We start from the raw sequence: 22,817 nt of genomic DNA, 5'->3' as shown, positions 1-22,817 counted from the left end.
GCATTACCCCTGTGTCTATTGAGGATAACGATCTAACCAGTTACATAAACATTTATGACAAAGCAGGGGCTAACAGTTTGGGAGACAGTGGCTTTGTAGATTGTTTTGGAATTCTACTCATTTTTAGGCTTTGGATTTGTGTGGGTGATTGTAAATCACAAGTTAATATAATTAGCTTCCTTGTTTTTATTATTTTTATTATATTTATATTTATAATATATATTTATATTATTTTTCATACATTTTAGTTTTAAAACATATTTTAGTGAAACTAATCATGAAAATCTAGAACAATGAGTTTGGCTCCTAAAGATGTATGCAGTATAAAACTTATGAGTAAATTTCTAATTTAATAATATGTGAAATTAGTTCTGAAGTTGTTTTCATTCTTCTGAGGTGTGTTCTGGCTTTGTAACCAATATAGGTTGAACATGCCTAATCCAAATTGCTCTGAATTCTGAAAATTTTTGAGCACTTACATGATACTCAGAAGATTTCAGAGTGTTTCAGATTTTAGGTTAGTTCCATGCACTGGTAAACTCTAGGGAGATACTCCGCAACCTGAAACACTTCTGGTCCCAGACATTTCAGATAGAACATGCTCAACCTGTGTCAGTAATGATACTTCCTTGTAGAATAATTGTGAGAAATAGCAGAAAATTTGAGAAATCAGTCTAACAAAGCATGAATACCTACCTGTTTTCCTTCTGATAGCTTTAATTTATTTTGTCCTAATGCAACATCTTATTTAAGAAATATAACTTGTATTTCATGTGTGCATTTCATCTTACTTAATTTATAATTTTATTAAAGCCTACAACTTTTAATTCTACTTTTTTTGTAAATTTTTAGTATGGTTCATGAATCACAATTACATTCTTCAAACTCTTTCCTTTACTTTTAAAATTACATTAATGAGCTGACTGTTTAAGAATCGTTCTCATGATACATTCATCTGTTATGCTTCCATTTTAAAGCTTCAGCACTGAAGGTCTTTTGACAAACCAATATTTATAACAGTTTGACAGCAGGATGAGGAACAGCGTTTGTCTTTGTAACAGCATGAAGAAAGACCCTTTCCAAGACCCAGTCATGCAGTTACAATCTTGACCTCTTTCTTATGCTGGGAACATACATACAGAAGCACCTCCCATGTGTTTTCTTGTCCCATTGACTGTCCATTCACTTCCCATCTGTTTTGCAGTCTTAAAGGAACAGAAGGGGCCCTCTTCTTATAAATCTGTCTTTTCAGGTGATAAATGATGTCCTATCTCTTTAAGGGCTGCCTGGGTGGTTTTCCTTTTCTTAAAATGTTTCAGCTTTCCTCCCAACAAAATTCAGAGTAAAACGTACTTTTAAGAATTAAGAAGGAAACAGAAGAGGGAGAAAAAAATGGTAGATTTCTTAAAAGCATTTCAGTTGATTAGAATAAAGTATTTTACTGATCTTTTCTTGTCTTCCCAATTAATTGCCTAAATCATACTTTTACAGATGTGTTGATATTTGGATTTTTCTGTGGGAGCAAATAGAATGTGTTTATTTAGAAAGAATATGTTTTAATCTTTTTTGGAAAAAAGAAACCAATGTATTACTGAATTAGCATATAAAATAGTAAAGTATATTGAATCAGTTAAAAAATTATAAAGTTTAAAAAGATAATTAAAGATAAGTTTATTTTGGTGCAAAACATTTTGAAATTCATGTGAGAAGTCTTTCAAAATCTCATGAGAAATGTTTATTATGAAAATATTATGCATGGATTCCAAAATAAACTTTTCCTCTGATTGCATTTTCCAAGAACTATTTGAATACCTCTTGTACAGTGTGGTACTAATACTATACTATGTATCTGAAATTTGCTGAGAGTAGGTCTTAAATGTTCTTATCATAAAATAGAAATGGCAACTCTATGAGCTAATGAGTATGTTATTTAGATTGATTGTGATTGTCATTTCACAATGTACATATATTTATCAAAATACCATGTTGTACACCCTTAACATTTATTCTTTTTGCATTTCAATCGTGCATCCATCAATAAGTTGAAAAATAATAAAAAAGTCTTTTTAGTGATAATTTGGTTTTATCGATACAAAGCATGTACTGAATACAGAATAAAATAATTCACAGAAGACAATTATAATGCTATGCTAGAATCTTTTACATTTTAAAAGGTGATCATAAATTCCATAAAAGTTAAAATTCTTCTATTTCTGAAAATAAATAAGTGCCATAAGTATAGGTATTTAAGTCATTGAGTTTTCCAAAAGTTAAACAGAAATAAAAAATAATTTTTCCTCCATGCAGAAATTATTTCTAGGATGCTAAATGTGATAGTCTACCCTTCCTCTCTATCTTGTGGAGTATTCTCAAATTGCTAGTATAAAAATCATTACCAGTATACAAGGACTTACTTTTGGTATAATATGATATATTATATGCATAAGTGAATATATGTATCTTCTACAAACAAACTTGCTAGAACTAGTTCATTAATTCCCTGGTTTATTAAAAAAAATTATTTGAGGCAGCTTACAAACATTTGTCCCTGTAGGGAAGATAAAAAATATCTGAGTGGCTGGTGCTGTGGCATAGTAGGCTAAATCTCCGCCAGCAGTGCCAGCATCCCATATGGGCACCGGTTCATGTCCCAGCTGCTTCTCTTCGGATCCCACTCTCTGCTGATGGCCTGGGAAAACAGTAGAAAATGGCCCTAGCTCTTGGGTCCCTGCACCTGCATGGGAGACCCGCAAGAAGCTCCTGGCTCCTGGCTTTGGATCAGTCCAGCTCCAGCCATTGAGGCCATTTGAGGAGTGAACAGCAGATGGAAGACCTTTCTCTGTCTCTCCATCTCTCTGTCTGTAACTCTGCCTATCATAATAAATAAAATCTTTTTAAACAAAATATTTAAGTGGAAAGGTTACATGGAAAGAAAGGGGAAATCCGGGTAAGTGAAATGAAGTGAAACTTTGGATTAAAGATTAGTAACCCCCTCAAAATACGTGCTCAAAGGTTCTACATACTTTGCTAGAAATAAGTTCCAACAGATTTAGCCATGGGCTTCCTAGAGGTAGTACAGAGTTTATTACGTGATTCACGGTGGCCATCAGTCAAAACAACAGTTAACTTAGGAGAAGCATGAATAATTCCCAGAGAGAAAGTTCTCTCGTCTGTCCTCTTAGTGGATACTGCAGTAGATGATACAGTGAGTCCAATGGTTACATGTAATCATAAATTCCATGCAGCTCTTTATTTTAATGTTCTCCAATGATATGTAGTTGTGGGAGAAATCAAAATGACATATTCCAAACACATAGCTGTTTGGCTTATCTGAAGATAAAATAGGATCTAAAGATGAATTAATGTGGTAGGAGGCTGGGCATTTGATACAGTGGTTAAGATGCCACTTGAGATACCTGCATCCCACATTGGAGGGCCACATTGGAGGGCCTGGTGTTGACTCCCATGTCCAGCTTTCTGCTAGTGCACATCTGCCCCTGCTGCCCACTTGGGAATCCAGATTGAATTCCTGGCTCTTGCCTTCTGCTTTTTCAGGCACTTGAGGAGTGAGACAGGAGATGGATCTCACTCTTTCTGTGTCTCCACCTTTCAGATAAAGAAGTAAAAATAAAAAGTTAAAAAAAAAATTATGTAAACATGGGACTGTAATTCAAAAAGTTCATGGAACACAATTAAAAGATAAGTTTATTTGGATACAAAACAGTTGAAATCCATGCAGATATTCTTCTAAAAGTTCATGGAAAATGTGTATTATAATAGAACTACACATGGCTTTTTAAATTTTTTGCACCAAAATAAATTTATCTTTTATGAAATTTCACTTTTATGAAATTTTGAGAACCCTTGTACATCCCCCATACAATCTTCTATATTATTGTCTCTTTTTTGCAGATGAATCATTTAGTAAGATTCATTAGCCAACAGTTCAGGGTTCCGTTGATACTCACAGCACATGGATTGATACTACTCTTTGTTAAGGTTGACCTATTATAAATAATTGAGCAGTAGGATTAACATCTACATATGAAAGTTGAGAGATTTTTTTTTTAAGATTTATTCATTTACTTTAAAATCAGAGTTACAGAGAAGTAGAGGCAGGGAAAGAGGTCTTCCATCTACTGGTTCACTCCGCAGATGGCCGCAAAGGCCAGGACTGGGCCATGCCGAAGACTGGAGCTTCATCCAGGTCTCCCACATGGGTACGAGGTCCAAGGACTTGGGCCATCCTCTGCTGCTTTCCCAGGTGCATTAGCAGGGAGCTGGATTGGAAATGGAGCAGCTGAAACTCAAACCAGCACCCATATGGGATGCCAGTGCTACAGGTGGTAGCCTTAAGCTGCTACCTCACATCACCAGCCCCTAGTTGAAGGATCTAAGAGGTGTAAAAACCTGAACATAAGATCTAAATATTAAATATGTCGATTATTTATAACTATCACTTGTAATTTATATATAATTTTAAATTAAAATTAAGTGAACATTTATAATATTTTTATCTATATAGATTAACATATATATTTAGGTATTATGTCCGGCTTTTTATACCTCTTAGATCCTTCAATATCTGGGGAATAGGCTTCAAAACATATAGAAATTATTTGCAGATATTTTTATCATATGTAGCCAAATGAGGCCTTGCAGCACTGCTTATACTATAAAAAAAAAGTCTGAACTTACCCACTAGTTGCTGTTGAACTATTTATATGTTTAGCAGGTATAATGTTATTTACTTCACAAACTGTCTTAAGGCAGCTTTTTACTAAATCATATTGATTTGTGCTGATAAAAATAGTAGTTTTTTTCTATAATCATATTTAATGTTTGAATTAGGTATTTAAGTCATATCACTCAACAATGAATGAGTGAAGAATTAATGAATATTTATGAGCATCCCTTACACAGCAAGGACTGTGCTGAGCTGAGTGATCTCAAATGACAAATTTTTTTTTTAAATAATTTATACAAGCAGTCCATGCTGTTCCCCACACTGATTTGCAGCAAAAAGAAAAAAGTGTTCTCTCCAAAATAAATGATGTAACCCTGTGAGAATAGTACTGCAATTTGTGATTACATGTTTTACTGGAAGGTTAACATCAGTTAAATAAAATGATACTAAGGAATAAACAATAATACAAGTTTAAAAGGATGCAGATAATTAGAGAACTACATTTCAGTCCTAAAATTTAAAGTAATATGGGCTTTGAATTCTTCTGGATAGATTCTCTCATTTTATAGATCAAGAAAGTAGAACCGGCTTGTCCACAGTTACTTGTCCACAAGGTTAATAACAAAATACCACATTGATATGAATAAGATATGCATTATATTATGTTCTGTCCTTTATTTTTAAAAAACTGTGTAAAATAACTGCCCTGTTGATTATTAAATATGTTAAGCCAAGGACTGCTGAAAAGTTTTCATCAAACAGTTTTGTTATTGTACACTCCTGTGAAGCCCATGTTTTAGAAGATTTTTGTCTGTAACTATACGCTGTATGTTCTTTTTAATTATACATACAAGAACTAAATATAGCTCCTAATCAGCATAAATAAATAGTTTTTAAGGTAACATATAATTCTAGTCCAAACAAAGGTTTCTGTTTCATGTTTTGAATAATGAAATTAAGCCAGCCTTCACAGGCCTCAGAAGCCTGGAAACCCTAGCTTTGCACTGTCCTAGTTTTTATTGCTTTCCAGGACAGATGAATTGATGCCTCATTCTGTTACAAGCAGAAGTATTCTGTTTGTCTTCATTAACGAGGGTGCTTAAAAATAATCATGACTTTATACAAGAAGAAAAAACCTACAGGGTTGAAATTGAGAAGATAAATGCCAGATTTAGCTCTACATTTCTGTCTCTGGTTAATCCTTCCATTGATTATAAAAGTACAGGTTTTTCTTGGGCTAAATCTAAGTACCTTTTTTCTTGTTTCTCTATAGTAAAGATTCTTTTAAATGCTTAGCTTCTAAGAGGTACTTGTATAGCATAACTGTCTAATAAAAAGCAAATATATTACGAGAAGTATCTTAATATTTGATACCAAATGTTTATGCAACATGTTATAAAAGTTAAGATACATTTGGTTCTTTGGATGTGTGGTTCACTTAGAGTCTACTACACTAGTAAGTTTGCAGCTTGTTTCTTCATGCTTTTTGAAAAGCTTCAAACATAGTAAAAGGTTTATTTCTGTGCATGTGGTAGTATTTTGTGTGTGGTTCTTTGTTCCCGTTCTAAACTGTTATTAACCACTGAAGTGAACCTTCTCCTGGGTTTGGCCTTTTGGTATTCACAGTGTATTCAGAACCTAATTACAGATTAGTCTATATTTGAGACTTTTAGAGCAGTATCAGAAGACTAAAAAAGAAAATGAGAGTAGCAGTATCATTTCATGTGGAGATCAAGAGGCCCGAAACCTGAATGGGTGTCAAGTCATGTGAAGGAAAGAGAAAAGAGAAGGAACCTCATTCACTGACACTCACGGTTTATGAGTTGGGGATTATTGGAATATTCATGACTCAATCAAGAAGCACAATGAATTGGTGTTTGAAATAGCTCATCTTTTAAGTAAACATTGGATAAATGGAAAGTAGACTCAGTATCCACTACATGTAGAATTCTGTGTAACAGAAATAGCTGTTAATCCCTTCCTGAATTGGTTTACTTTATCAAGTAAATCACAAATTTTATAAGAATTCTCTAGGTATGAATATTTAACCCAGATATTTGATAGAAAAGGAAGTGTTCTTTTTAATTAGATCATTATTAATATCTTTGCATGTTTCTCAAATAAATATAGTAACATTTGAAATTTAAAAACACTGTGATATTGATGGATTAATTTAGAAGGATCAAGGAAGTAAAAAGTTTTAGTTGCTAATATTCAACCTCATTTTTATCAATAAGTCAGTTTTTGTGCAGCCATATAGTATAGCGAATGCCCAAGATGTCTTGAAAACTTCTATCAAAATTTTAAATAAACGAATTCAAACATGTGAAATAATACTGCTTATTATTTGTAATGTAGTTTTCCTTGCAAAACATGAAATCAGAGTGTAGTTTCTAAAGCTGCACATGAATTTATAGTTAGTGTATTTCAGCCTTGATAAAATGGTGCAATAATTAAGTTGAAGTTTCTTCCTCACACTGTTAGATCTGAATATTTTCTGTGTCGCCTATCTAGTTCGGGTGTGACCACTCAGCTTTCCTTGACCTTCATTACCTAAGTGAACCCTGCCTTCTGTAACCAGGCTTCCTCTAGCTCTTCTAGTCCTGGTTTATGCCCTCTTGGTTAGTTTTTAATTATCCAGAAAGCCCACCAAATGACTTTCTTCACTTATTTTCTATGCCATATATTGAGGAACTTCATTCAGTTGAGTACCTCCTGGACACATATGGTAATCCAAGCATTGTTCTAGACTCTGAAGAGACTAAACAATTTTTGTCGAGTTTTATACTTCAGAACTTTTTCTCCAAGGGTTTCTTCAAATGTGTGTAGATTTAGTCTCCTCAAGAGATAATAATATTCACCAGACTATGATAGTGGATTATGCAATTTTGGGGCATCCTTTGGCTCAAGAATGTTTAGAAAGTATCAATAACTATTCTGTCCTCTGGTTTTTACCAAACTGTGTCTTATTTCACATAAAAGGTAATACTACAACAAATGAACTTAAGATGACAGCATATGCTTTCTTACCATGAGAGTCAACATATGAGTATGTTTCTGAATCAGAAGAATGTGGACAAAGTTAACTCCAGGCTTTAATATCCTCATCTTTAGCAGTGATTTTGTATAAGGGCCAAGTGAAAAGTCAAATTTGAAATCAACGTAAACAGTTGACACTTCCTAGAGTGGGAGAAGCAAGGAATGCTGCTTTTTAAAAAAAAAAAATTATTTATTTTTCTTTTAAAAAAAAAAAAAAGAGTTACATAGAGAGAGAGGAGAGGCAGAGAGAGAGAGGGAAAGAGGTCTTCCATCCGCTGATTCACTCCCTGATTGGCCACAATGGCCAGAGCTGCGCTGATCCAAAGCCAGGAGCCAGGAGCTTCCTCCAGGTCTCCCACAGGGGTGCAGGGGCCCAAGCACTTGGACCATCTTCTACTGCTTTCCCAGGCCATAGCAGAGAGCTGGATTGGAAGCGGAGTTATCCAGGACTCAACCCAGTGCCCATATGGGATGCCAGCGCCACAGGTGGCTGGCTTTATCCACCATGCCACAGCACCAGCCCAGGAATGCTGCTTAAATATAGGCTATCATCTCTGTCATACCATCAGTGCATTAAGTAGAAGAACAAGTGATGAAAGGAATCCTTTTTAGTATTAAAAGGATACATTTATCACAACTCCTTTATCTAACCCCTCCAAAAAAAAAAAAATGAAGATTTATTTTATTTATTTTAAAGAGTTAGAGAGAGGCAGAGATAGACAACGGTTTTCTTTCTTTCTTTCTTTCTTTTTTTTTTTTTTTTTTTTTTTTTTGACAGGTAGAGTTATAGACAGTGAGAGAGAGACAGAGAGAAAGGTCTCCCTTCCATTGGTTCACTCCCCTAACGGCTGCCACGGCCAGCACTGCGCCAATCCGAAGCCAGGATCCAGGTGCCTCCTCCTGGTCTCCCAGGCAGGTGCAGGGGCCCAAGCACCTGGGCCATCCTCCACTGCCCTCCGAGGCCACAGCAGAGAGTTGGACTGGAAGAGGAGCAACCGGGACTAGAACCCGAAGCCCATATGGGATGCTGGCGCTGCAGGTGGAGGATTAACCAAGTGAGCCAGAGCGCCAGCCCCCAGATAGAGGTTTTCATCTGCTAGTTCACTCCCCAGTTGGCTGCAACGGCCGGAGCTGAGCTAATTCGAAGCCAGGAGCTTCTTTGGGTCTCCCTTGTGAGCATCAGGGACCCAGTCCTCTGCTGCTTTGCCAAATGCATTAGCAGGGAACTGGATTGGAAGTGGAGCAGCCAAGAATCAAACTGGTGCTCATACGGGATGCCAGCACTGCAAGCCAGGGCTTTAACCCACTGTGCCACAGGGCCAGCCCCAACACCGCCATTCTTTCTTTCCTTCAACATGTACACATCCTCAACCCATGACTTTCTAGTAACTTCCTTAAATGTCCTTTTTGTCATTCCTGAATTTTCAAGGCATGATAGTACTATGTCCTGATACATTGCAAAATATTTTGTGAAAGCATAGCTTTTTAAGGGAAATTTGGCAGTTTTCTATTCTGTGGTTTTCCTGTTGATGTGAATTAAGTAGTCCTATTGTTTTTTTCTTTCTTTCTTTCTTTTTTAACTTTTATTTAATGAATATAAATTTCCAAAGTACAGCTTATGGATTACAATGGCTTCCCCCCCCCATAACTTCCATCCCACCCGCAACCCTCCCCTTTCCCACTCCCTCTCCCCTTCCATTCACATCAAGAATCATTTTCAATTCTCTTTATATACAGAAGATCAGTTTAACATATATTAAGTAAAGATTTCAACAGCTTGCACCACATAGAAACACAAAGTGAACAATACTGTTTGAGTACTAGTTATAGCATTAAATCACAATGTACAGCACACTAAGGACAGAGATCCTACATGAGGAGTAAGTGCACAGTGACTCCTGTTGTTGACTTAGCAATTTGACACTCTTGTTTATGGCATCAGTAATCACCCTAGGCTCTTGTCATGAGTTGCCAAGGCTATGGAAGCCTTTTGAGTTCACCAACTCTGATCATATTTAGACAAGGTCGTAGTCAGAGTGGAAGTTCTCTCCTCCCTTCAGAGAAAGGTACCTCCTTCTTTGATGACCTGTTCTTTCCACTGGGGTCTCACTCGCGGAGATCTTTCATTTAGGTCTTTTTTTTTTTTTTGCTAGAGTGTTTTGGCTTTCCATGCCTGTAATATCTCATACTAGCTGATAGAATAAAAAGGGAGAGAACAATCCAACATGGGAAGCGAGATACACAGCAGACCCATAGAATGGCAGATGTCCTAAACAGCACTCTGGCCTCAGAATCAGCCCTTAAGGCACGCGAACCTATTGTTTTCATTTAGAAAAAATGCTCTCAAGACTTTTCTTTTTAAAATATTTATTTATTTGAAAAAATTACAAAGAGGGGAGAATGGGGGCTCTTCCATCCACTGGTTCACTCCCCAAATGGCCACAGCACCGGAGCTGGGCCGATCCAAAGCCAGGAGCCAGGAGATTCTTCGGAGTCTCCCACTCAGGTGCAGGGGCTCAAGGACTTGGCCATCTTCCACTGCTTTCCCAGGCCAAAGCAGAGAGCTGGATTGAGAGTGGAGCAGCTGGGACTCGAAACGGCACCCACGTGGGATACCGGCGCTGCAGGCAACATCTTTACCTCCTACTCCACAGCAGTGGCTCCAAGAATCTTCTTAATAGTTAGTCCTGAGCCGGCGCCGTGGCTCAATAGGTTAATCCTCCACCTTGCGGCGCCGGCACACCGGGTTCTAGTCCCGGTCGGGGCGCCGGATTCTGTCCCGGTTGCCCCTCTTCCAGGCCAGCTCTCTGCTATGGCCAGGGAGTGCAGTGGAGGATGGCCCAGGTGCTTGGGCCCTGCACCCCATGGGAGACCAGGAAAAGCACCTGGATCCTGGATCCTGCCATCGGATCAGCGCGGTGCGCCGGCTGCAGCGGCGGCCATTGGAGGGTGAACCAACGGCAAAAGGAAGACCTTTCTCTCTCTGTCTCTCTCTCTCACTGTCCACTCTGCCTGTCAAAAATAAAAAAATAAAAATAAGTAAATAAATAAATAAATAGTTAGTCCTTACAGGGTTAGATGCCTGCATCAGAGTGGCTCTTGTATCTTTCAATACAAATAGATCTTGTTCTAAAGAGTCTCTTATGAGTGATATTACTGTACTACAGGCCCACAGGTAGTCCATCCAGCTGAAGACAGAAGTCAATGATAGGACAAAAGGATGGGTAGAGCTGACCCTGCAGCTCCCTGTTGGACTCAAATGATGCATCAAATGGAGTTGGATTCCTGTCTTCATCTAGTTCAGTGTTTCCAAGTAGAAATATTTCTCATTGAAATGTTTGCAAGAGCTGCTGAGGCTGTAAACATCTGTTTGAGATTTCTGTGTGTTGTGCTATTTAGGTTAGATATTTTTTAAAGATCCTGTTCATTTTTAAAATTCTCTGAAACTGTACCTCCCCTCTGGTTTATACAAATTCTTCAACTAGTGAGCTGAAACTCATTATGTGAAACTCTAAAAATTCATTGGAAAAAAAAATAGAACGGGCTGTCTCTAAGCAACTAAACAAATCAATTATAAAACTAAGGACATGGCCTTATTTGGGTAAAGCAAGTATTTTCATTGGTTTGACTGCTTTTTTTTTTTTTAAGATTTATTTACCTTCAACACCTATTTTTTAAAAAGGATTGATTTATTTATTTGAAAGAGTTACAGAAAAGGAGAGAGAGGAAGAGACAGAAAGGTCTTCCATTCACTAGTTCACTCCCCAAATGGCCGCAACAGCCAAAGTCAGGCTGGTTCTATTACTTTATGCTTAAAAAGTCATTTCTCAGTTTAACACCAGTTAAATACCCACCTGTATTTTCTTTAGATTTTTTAAAATTGTTTCATTGTTTTATATATTTTTTCTGTTCCAGACATTGCTAACTATGAGTCCAGGTTTATTCTTCACAGTTCTGTACATAATTGTGTGTGTGTGTGTGTGTGTGTGTGTGTACATACACACAATTACATTCTCAATACAACCTCCCACCTCCCCCTTCCAAATAAATAGCCAAGTTACTTCTTTAATCAATCTGGACATTCTGGGGTATAAAGTGGAATAGTGAGACTTTTTTTTCCCCCTTTTCCCCAAACAGGTAAATATATATGCTAGATTGTTTAGTGAAATTGTCTACTATGACTTGCAATGCCTTTGAAAAATAAATTTGTGGCCGGCGCCGCGGCTCACTAGGCTAATCCTCCGCCTTGCGGCGCCGGCACACCAGGTTCTAGTCCCGGTTGGGGTGCCGGATTCTGTCCCGGTTGCCCCTCTTCCAGGCCAGCTCTCTGCTGTGGCCAGGGAGTGCAGTGGAGGATGGCCCAAGTGCTTGGGCCCTGCACCCCATGGGAGACCAGGAGAAGCACCTGGCTCCTGGCTTTAGACAAGCGCAGCGCGCCAGCCATAGCGGCCTTTGGGGGGTGAACCAACGGCAAAAGAAGACCTTTCTCTCTGTCTCTCTCTCTCACTGTCCACTCTGCCTGTCAAAAAATAAAAATAAATAAATTAATTAATTAATTTGTTTTTATTTAACTAATGTATGATTTCATTTTCTGTCCACAGAGAAAGTTAGAGAAATTCAAGAAAAACTAGATGCTTTCATTGAAGCTCTTCATCAGGAGAAATAAATTATATTAAGTGAGTAAAATTGGTACTAACTAAATACAAAATTTGTATTTTAAACGACTTTGTTCTGCTTAATTGTATCCTGCTTGTTACTTACATAATAACTTTCATTGCATGAATCTCTGAAACTAGCTTCTGAATTTAATATGTATAATACTGTTTTAAATAACTTGATTGCTTTCTGGCTGAACTAAAATTATTTCCTAGAATTTATTTTGAAGAAAACAAAGGTGAACAAAGAGTTAAGATTATAATGTACAGGCAATGCATTTTCTGCATGTAAAGCATTGAATTGTAGTTGTCACTAGTTTATTCCTAGTTGTTCATAGTTAATGAATAATTACATGGATGTTAAATATTCCACTTGCAAAAGTGTTTTATTTGGGTAGGCTAAAAGTGCAGTTTGTTCTCATTCTCCCTTTTGTTTAAAAACAATTAGAAAAGGCCTTTTCTTATTTAATTTCTGTACCCTTAGAATTTAATATTTTTCTTAATGTATATGTTGTCTAATTCTTTGGTCTGGCATTAGAACATGTTCCTAATAAAATATATATGTAAAGATTGCCCTTACTAGCATACTCAGTTGTTTTTTATCACTGAGGAATTATAATCAGTAAGTCTTTGTTTTTGTTGAAAAAGTTAAGAAGAAAAATAGTACAGTTAAGCCATTTTCATTTATTTAAAATAGTTCATCACCCTGTAAGCCTGACCCTACAGGTAGCTTACAGCCTGGTCAGAACTAAAAGGAATAGAAATGTGAAAGGTTTGCTCACTGGCTGTACTCATTTTAGCTCAGAAAAGGCTCTTAAACCAACCTACCCACTCTACTTTTATTATATATATATGTGTGTATATGTTTATATATATTTATTATAATAAAATAAATACACATTTATGTCATATATATCATAGTTCCTATGGCATTTCAAACAGTATACCAGCAGAGAAGAAGGAGTTAGAAAACTTTAGAACCGGCTGGCGCCGCGGCTCAATAGGCTAATCCTCTGCCTGCGGCACTGGCACACCGGGTTCTAGTCCCGGTCTGTACGGATTCTGTCCCAGTTGGCCCTCTTCCAGGCCAGCTCTCTGCTGTGGCCAGGGAGTGCAGTGGAGGATGGCCCAAGTGCTTGGGCCCTGCACCCGCATGGGAGACCAGGAGAAGCACCTGACTCCTGGCTTTGGATCAGCGCGGTGCGCCAGCTGCAGCACTCCGACCGCAGCAGCCATTGCGAGGTGAACCAGCAGCAAAGGAAGACCTTTCTCTCTGTCTGTCTCTCTCAGTGTCCACTCTGCCTGTTCAGACAAAAGAAAAAAAAAAGAAAACTTTAGAACCAACCTTTGTTACTTTGTTTATTTCATACTCAAAGACAGATAGATGTATAAAAGTATACAAAAATACATAATCATCTTTAACACAAGCCAAAAATAATGTTAATGTTTTTACTTTGTTTTTAAATTTTTCTACATTGTCAGTCCATGAAAATTTTACTTTAAAACTGTAAAGTATTAAAATATCCTTGTCATTATACTTACTATGAATAGTTTCTATTAGAGATCATTGTTTTTACTAATTTCTGATTTGGATCTTCTCTTTAGCACTAGAGTTTACATGACACTTTTGTCTACAGGTGGGGGAAAATATTTATGAAATCCACAGAAACCACATTAAAAATGAAAGCTCTAAAAGGAAAAAATAAAATAAAAGCTGTAGTTCTCATTTTGTGTTAGTTGTTGAAATATGTAAGTTCGGAGCCATGTACTATTTTACATAATAGCTTCTTTCCCCTAAGCCGATGACGGCCAGAGTTGCTGTTGCTGCTGGGAACTTGCCTGTTTCTGTCCCAAGAGCAGGTGACTGCAGCCCTAAGAGCTTAGTGTGATGTTTGTGTGTGGAGAGGCCCTGAGCCTAGGGGAACCATCCCAGTTTTCCTTTGTTTCCTTTCTGTCTAGAATCTCTAAGGCACTTCTCTAACCTTATGATTTATGACTCTGTTAACTGTTAAAAATATCTATGAATCGGGCCAGCGCCGTGGCTCACTAGGCTAATCCTCCGCCTGTGGCGCCGGCACCATGGGTTCTAGTCCCCGTTGGGGCACTGGATTCTGTCCCGGTTGCTCCTCTTCCAGTCCAGTTCTCTGCTGTGGCCCGGGAGGGCAGTGGAGGATGGCCCAAGTCCTTGGGCCCTGCGCCTGCATGGGGGACCAGGAGAAGCACTTGGCTCCTGGCTTTGGATCAGCGCGGTGTGCCGGCCGCGGTGCGCCGGCCGCAGCGCGCCAGCCGCAGCGGCCATTGGGGGGTGAACCAACAGAATAGGAGGACCTTTCTCTCTGTCTCTCTCTCTCACTGTCCACTCTGCCTGTAAAAAAATAAAAAATCTAGGAATTGGACAGATGATCTTTTCTTGAACCCTACTGTTCATTAAAGAATAAATCTAACGTAATTGTAGTCTTGCCTCCTTCTGACCATTTTATTTAAGTTGACAAACAGGGCTGGCGCTGTGGCATAGAAGGTTAAGCTGCCGCCCACAGTGCCAGCATACCATGTGGGCACCACTTCCAGTCCCCAGCTGCTCTATTTCTATCTAGTTTCCTGCTAATGGTGCCTGGAAAGCAGTGGAAGATGGCCCAAGTACTTGGGCCCCTGCACCCACATGGGAGGCCCAGAAAAAGCTTCCGGCCCCTGGCTTCTGCCTGGCCCAACCCTGGCTGTTGCAGCCATTTGGAGAGTGACCCAATGGATGGAAGATCTAAAGATTCTCTCTCTCTCTCTCTCCCTTTCCCCCTCCTTCCCTCCCCTTCTCTCTCTCTATTACTGCCTTTCAAATAAATAAATAAATCTTAAAAAAAAAGAAGTTACCAAATATTCATTCAAAGGATTAGTTTCTCAGTTGCAGTTTAAACATGCTGGAGTTCTTTAGCCTGGTAGTTTTGCTTTTTTAAATAATAGTTTTAAGTTGTTGTGATTCTGATATTTGCTGAGGACATTGATACCCAACACAGCCATATACAGATTCTTCCATACTAATTGATTTTAATGTGTTTTAACTCTTTTTTTTTTTAAGAAATTAATTCTGGTATTTTTTTATTCTTACATCATGTTGGATAACATTTTATTAATTTTGTTTTAGTCCACAAACATCTATCAAACTTTTGACAGTTAAGCTTCAGGATTTTTATGATGATGCCATAATAAAGTTTGTTTAGAAACATTGCCATTATCTCCCTCGACCTAATTTGACCAAATGGATTTATTTTTACAGAATCCTACTCATAATATTACCACTTCTGCATACAGCTGAAGAAAGAAAACGTCAAGTCTTTTGTCCTGCCTCTTTTCCTTCTGCTTGTCCACCTTTCTAAATACACAGGGAAGTCACGGGGTGAAAACATTTCATTTGTGTTATAGGCACTTTGACCATCAGCTGCCTTTTGAATGGAAAAATGGTTGTCATTTTATTGTATCAAAGTAACAAATGGAGATAATACAATGGGATAACCATTAGGCTGAGGATAAGAAACGCTCTGCTTATTGTCTCATTTGTGGTGATATTAATTTAATTCATTAACTGCTGTCTTGCAGTGGCATTTCTTTTCCAAAAATACAGTGCTAGATGTTTTGAAATAAAACTTAAAGCAATTTTTTGAAAAGTTAGCAATCATATAAAGTGATAATAGCTGCTTAGTCATCATCTGTATATCTGTAATTCCAGGAGCTATTTGTGATAATTCAGTTTATGTTCATTACACGAAAGGAAATTGGTTAGCAGAAGACCCCCATAAATAGGTTAATTTAGATTTTAAGAACCCAATGTACATTCAGTGCAAGAAAGTTCAACTTTTCCTTGATAGCTTAGAAGTTTTCTATGGAATCTAAGTCGGTAGATCCTTACCTACTTGATTCAGTTACTATTTTGGCACACTCTGTATGCATTTAAAATTAATTTAGTTTTGGATGTTGTATAACTTAAGTTGGGCTATTAACAATGTATTTTTTTAATTATTATCCCTCTAGACAGAGCCATTGCTATATGATACAAGATGGGAGAGATTAATAATCAACTAATTTTATCTAAAATGTTGTCAAACATTTCAACTACAAGTCAGGAAAATATTTTCTTTAATAAAACTTAAATAGAAATTATTTCAACAATTAGAATAATGTTGATTGTCTCTCATAGTGGAATATCTAAAGAAAAATTGCAGTTCAGTTACAATAATACTCCTATAACATTTTGCTGTGTTTTAGATACCATTTTTTTATTGGTTAAAGGACTTTCTTTCCATCCTTTAATAAATATTTATTTGATAAACTATCTTAGAGACTCTAAAATTAAACATATTTACTTAAATTACAAAAAGCATCATCCAATTCTCCCTTCCCATTGAAAGCCTGCTCCATAATTGAAGTACCAAAAAACCTGTGAGCTCTACTGCCAAAAGATGGGCATTGGGGGAATGATATTAACTGAACTTCCACAGGAAGACAAATGTAAATCTGGTGGTGGTTTAAGTACACATCTGCGTGTACCCAAGAGAACTACTCAGTCTCAAAAATTAATGGAAGATATAACCTTAGTACAGAATTTTTTTGTTCTTAATAAGGCTCAGGAAATTAAAATCAATTGGGTATGTGATGTAATGTACTTGTTATATTATGTAAGTGAATATAATCAAAAAAGTAAAATGGACAATCTAGATTTCAAAACTAATAATTAATAAGTAAGTCACTGGATGTAAACAAGAACTTTTAAAAGCCATTCTTCCTAAAACTTAACAATCAGAACTGGGATCCCCAGAATTTTCAAGTGTCTTCTTGAACATCCCCTTCATCTCTTTAATCAGTCCTGAGGCATTCATTTGATCAGTGAGATCTCTTCGATCTAATAACTCAAGATCTTTATCATTAATGACCTTTTCATGATTCTTTCACTTCCCTAAAATAATTTCTGGATTTTAATAACTTCATTAAATCTTTAGGACCTAAGAAATTCTTAGATTGATTTAATCTGGATAGACCACCTAGGAAATGATCATTGTGGATAATCAACTTTCCTAGTTTTCTTTGAGCAGCTGCTCTTTAAAGCAATGAGATAGACTATTCTTTACCTAAAATGTCTCATTTGTTGCCTGTTCATTGGGCTTTCATTATGCTAATAAAAGTGCCCTCTGTGTGACAGTTTTTATTTTACAGTCTCCAGTTTTCTTGGAACTGTTTGTTGGTACCAGTTTTCATGCCACCTCCTTGGGTACCCCGCCCCGGGCCACCTTTTTTTATATTAGTACATTCTCCATTGTGTTCCCTCAAGATCTGACACTTAGCGCACAAGGTTGGAGAATATCACAGAACATTTCAGAGACTGGGGGTTCTGTAAATACTTGTTTTATACTGCTGATAAAAAAGTATTTCCAAAGTATATCTTAAGCAGGTGGTAGCTATGTACATTATTTGGTAGATAAGTAGTGAAAAGCCTTTGGTGTTTCGCCTAGAGGTAGGGATGGTGCTGAAAACAGAAAGGGAGTAGAGCTCTGTAACAGTCTGTAAAAAGTGAAGAGAGGCCCTCACTGGTTAAACCCCTCCAGCCAGTGCTGGTGGTAGCTCATTATAAAATGTTATTGAAGATTTTTTACAGTTGTAAAATTTAGTTGTTACAACTACACATCTGTTTCTGAAAAAGAAAAGAAATAGGACTTCATATTTCCATGAATTTTGGGTAGGAGAAAAGAATGCCCTCACTATATTTCTGTATATTTCTTCCAAGAAAAAGTCTGATGTTATTAGTACTTTCATCACAACCCTCTGTATAAGTTTTTAACAGAGGGGGAGGGAGGGGTCTTTATTCCTTTGAGATCAATATCCTTAAATATAAGTAGGTGGTGAAAATTAATATTATTATAAATACCATGAGAACTTGGCATTGTCTCCATCCCCTTCAGTTAAACAGTCTTCTTTCATGGAGGCTTTTTTTTTTTTCTCCTTTTTAGTTAATCTCTGAGCATGCTTTTTTTTCTTAGAAGCAGAGTTGCAGAGAGGAAAAAATAAAATTCAGTCTTAACAGAAACTCTGTGTTGTGTCTATAGTTCAAAAATTAGAAATTCAAATTGAAATTAAAAATAACTTCAGATATTCAGTATACAGAAGTTAAATTCTAATTAGACAAGAAATCATTTGTTTTTCATGTCAGTTTACAAAGCTGAGGAATGCTCCTTAAGGAAGACTGAATTTTCGCATAGGTATATCCAAAATTAATTTGGTTCAGATATTAATTTGAAAAATCAGTGATACATGATAGGAAGCTAGTGATTCTTGCTACGTCACACTTGAATGGAGTTCACTACACTTCACAGGCATAACAATGTAGTAATTTAGCTATATTCTCTCATTGTATTACCCCCATTTTCCAGGCTTTTTCCAACAGCCTCCTTCCCACAAACTGTTTAGCTTCCAGATGCAAATGAACAATGTAAAACTGAGTAGGAACACTGCAGAGAGAGGCCCTTCCTGTGCTCACTGCTTGGAATTTTACAGCTGAGATTGAGCATGTAGCTTTAAAAGAGAAATTCCTTAACTCGTTCATTTTGTATTTATTTATTTTAGGTGTATTTATCTGAGAAAAGAAATGTGGTATTTTCTCTTTCCAACAAAGGGGATCAAAGTAATGGTTTTTGTCTCCATCCTCTAAGCTGGTATGTGTTATAATTTCAGGTACTTTAGCAGTATGGAAATGTACTTTAAACTGCTCTTACCTTTGGAATGATCATGACTATGTGTTGTGTAAATATTTAAAACTTACATTGTTGTCACTTGTGCACTGTGAATGAACTTTGTATTATTTTTTAAAAACTTCATACTACATGTAGATGTTTCTGCAACTTATATTTTGCCTGTGCTTGATCTAAGGTTATTTGTGTAGATGTGTAATTAAATGATGCTTAAATCACATTATAATTCTGTTAGTGGAGAGAATTTTTGAAATTTTAAATTTTCTGTCTTAATAAGGAAGAGAGAAAGAAAAATTTATGTACATAGAGTCATTATTTGACCTTACCATAAAACCAAATTCTTGGTCTAACAAGCTTTTAACGTGGCTCTTCCCTGAATGCTTGAATTTCATATGCTTTGCGTTTTACAATGGCTATCTGTGGGCAACCAGTGCTTTTTTTTCATGACATTTGTCAAAATATTTGGACTTGTTTGTGTGTATTGGTTTGTTTGTTTAGTAAAATACGTGAGTTTTCTAATTGCATTTTTCTGCTATGGCTATCATTTTCATTAATGATGCTAGCATATTCAGTCATGTGAGGCTCACTAAAACGTTACAACTGCTAGAACTAAGAGGAATTTTAAAGATCATTTAATTCCATCTACCACCTGATTAAAAACTCCCATTACTCACTTTCTTTTTCCTACCAGAACTGGCTCATAAATGATCTTTACTGAATACTTGTTTTGTTGTTCATTTAATGTGTAAAAGAAGGAGGTGTACGAGTGCCTTCTCCAGGATTCATACACTGAAGTCAAAACTGGGAAAAGACTTAGAGTCACGACTGCTTCAAGAAATAGTGCACAGTAGCTGTACAGTAGATTATTTCTGGTCAAGAAATGTCAAGAGGCTTTTAAGTTCTTTAGAAGGTATATGGGGGAGAACACGTTTCAGTTGTATTGGCATGTATATCTCTTACCTGTGCTAGCAGACTGATGTTAGTGTGAGACCCAAAGAAAGTTGTATTTTAAATTGTTTATCTTTTGTGCAGTTCAATTCAAAAATCTTCATGTATCAGAAAAATTTGAAGAATTAAATTACTGAAGATATAATAGAACAACTTTTTCTGTTAACATGTGCTATTGAAGAGTTAATATTTTTAGCAGGGGCTGGCGCCATGGCGCACTAGGTTAATCCTCCGCCTGCGGCGCTGGCATCCTATATGGGCACCAGATTCTAGTCCCAGTTGCTCCTCTTCCAGTCCAGCTCTCTGCTGTGGCCTGGGAAAGCAGTGGAGCATGGCCCAAGTGCTTGGGCCCCTGCACCCGCATGGGAGACCAGGAAGAGGCACCTGGCTCCTGGCTTCAGATCGGCGTAGCTCCAGCCATTGCGGCCATTTGAGAGGTGAACCATTGGATGGAAGACTTTGTCTCTGTCTCTTTCTCACTGTCTGTAACTCTACCTGTCAAATAAAAAAAATAAATCTTTAAAAAATATTTTTAGCAAATTGAAGTAGCTACCATGAGTTTATAGATAATACAAAATGGTTTTAAAGGAGTCACATACCCAGTTTTCAATGGCTAACATGATCTGATTATGTTCTACATATATGAGACAAAGTTCATAAATGTAGAAAACTTAAGATTGGGTCAAGCTCTACAAGAGTGGTTAAAAGTTAAAAACTAAGATGATATCAGGAATGTTTTATTTGGAGTGAGTTTTAGCCTAATGAGGACAGTTTATAAAAACTAAGGGTGAGAAAAACCTGCATCATAAGGCATTAAGTTAAATCTCTCCTAAAATGACAGAATTGAGTTACTGAACATGACAAGCTCATATATGAACCTTCCCCAAAAGACTTGCTGTGAGTTATGTACCCCTTAGGACTAGTGTTATGGCTCATTTGGATCAAGTCACTACAAGGAGGTAAATACTACTTCTAACTGTTTTTAAATCAAGGTTGCCCTTTCATTCTAAAGAGAGTTTTTGTTGTTGCTGGTTGGGTTGTCTGGTTTATTTTTTGTTTTTAGTTTATTAACTCATGTGAAACTGGTTCTTATCCAAGTACTTAAGAAGACTCAAAAATCTTTCTGGAACAAAAATGAGACTAGAGGCACCAGTGGAGACACAGGCACTGCCTCAGTGATGCTGCTAGCAACCTCCCACAGAGAGATTTTATGGCAGTGTTAAGAATACATGTTACAGGGATGGGTGTTTATCATAGCTGATAAATGCTGCTTGAGTTGCTTGCATCCCGTATCAAAGTGCCTTGAGTTCAAGTCCCAGTTCTGCTCCTAATTCCAGCTTCCTGCTAATGCATACCCTGGGAGGCACAGGTCCTTATTACCCACATAGGAGACTCAGATTGAGTTCCCAGCTCCTGGAGTTAGCCTGGCCCAACCCAAGTTGTTGTAGACATTAGGGGAGTAACCCAGTGGTTAATGGGAAATCAATCTCTCTGCCCGTTAGCCCCACTCTTTCAACCTTTGAAATAAATAAACTTTGGGACCGAATATGCATTATACTCCTTAATGTCAAAGCAGAGTATTCTGCATTTTACTAAATCAGTAACAACATGAAAATTAAAATTTTAGTCATTTGTCAGAAAATAGTTATTATTTTGATCTACCACTTGCCCAAAGTTCATGAGACCTAATATTTGTGAGAAAATATGTAGCGAATAGGTTAGCTTCATCTTCTTTGCTAAGGTTTATCTCAGGATTAGGCTACATCATCAGAATTAATACCGTCTGGACTACCTTCCTCCATCTTCATTATGCCCTTAGCTTTCATAAATACTGTACAATACATCTATTTAAAGAAAACAGCATTTTTTGCAGAAGTCTAACAGTATGTCTCTGTTATCACTCATGTTCATTAATGTCAAGGTTACTAGATAATTCTGAACCAACCAAGCTTCCCCTCTGAACAGATGTGTATATTGCTTACCTTTTGACAGCAAGAACTCAAGGCCTTACCAGTTTCTTTCTTTGCTTCCGGTGCCGGGAAATGCTGAAATTAATTGACCTCTCAACTGAAGTTATGAATTAACCATTTTTCTGCTTTGTTGCTGTTGTTTTGTTGTTAATCTCTTATCTATACATTGTGACACAGAAATAATCCTGTGTCATTAACAAAATGCGTTGCTACTATTTCTTCTTTAAGAAGTGCTTTTAGGCCGTGGCTCACTAGGCTAATCCTCCGCCTAGCGGCGCCGGCACACCGGGTTCTAGTCCCGGTCGGGGCGCCAGATTCTGTCCCGGTTGCCCCTCTTCCAGGCCAGCTCTCTGCTGTGGCCAGGGAGTGCAGTGGAGGATGGCCCAAGTGCTTGGGCCCTGCACCCCATGGGAGACCAGGAGAAGCACCTGGCTCCTGCCATCGGATCAGCGCGGTGCGCCGGCCGCAGCGCGCCAGCCGCGGCGGCCATTGGAGGGTGAACCTACGGCAAAAAGGAAGACCTTTCTCTCTGTCTCTCTCTCTCACTGTCCACTCTGCCTGTCAAAAAAAAAAAAGTGCTTTTGTCCAGAGCTCTCACGTGGGCTGAGAAGCTCTTTGCATGGCTAGTGTATGTAATTTTTCTCTGCAGTAATTAATTTATACATAATAAAGAGCTGAAATTGCCTCAAGAGCATAGTACATGCCGACCACCTAGACAATAATGTATCTGCCTCTCTGCAGCCATGAGCCAGACTAATGGGAGTAAAGCATGTCTAGGATATGTTGGGAA

The 22,817-nt window shown here is 37.5% G+C and overlaps 1 protein-coding gene across 10 annotated transcripts in view; it reads left to right on the top strand.

The window, feature by feature from the left end:
• OPA1 (OPA1 mitochondrial dynamin like GTPase) overlaps positions 1 to 20,584 on the top strand; it is a 98,700-nt gene extending 78,116 nt beyond the window's left edge. For 6 of the 10 annotated variants that reach the window (XM_008266679.4, XM_008266675.4, XM_008266676.4 and 3 more), the window contains 2 exons: positions 12,328 to 12,402; positions 15,650 to 20,584. In XM_008266679.4, the coding sequence (XP_008264901.1) occupies positions 12,328 to 12,392 (65 nt within the window). In that variant the 3' untranslated portion in view covers positions 12,393 to 12,402; positions 15,650 to 20,584. The remainder of the gene's footprint in view (positions 1 to 12,327; positions 12,403 to 15,649) is intronic. The other 4 variants (XR_011387994.1, XR_011387993.1, XM_070072353.1 and 1 more) reach the window with 2 other exon arrangements.
• The last annotated feature ends 2,233 nt before the right edge of the window (positions 20,585 to 22,817 follow it).

This window comes from Oryctolagus cuniculus, chromosome 4 (genome assembly GCF_964237555.1).
Source record: "Oryctolagus cuniculus chromosome 4, mOryCun1.1, whole genome shotgun sequence".
Taxonomy (NCBI): Eukaryota; Metazoa; Chordata; class Mammalia; order Lagomorpha; family Leporidae; genus Oryctolagus; species Oryctolagus cuniculus.
The sequence above is the reverse complement of the archived record's forward strand: the minus strand, read 5'-3'. Positions and strand labels throughout refer to the sequence as shown.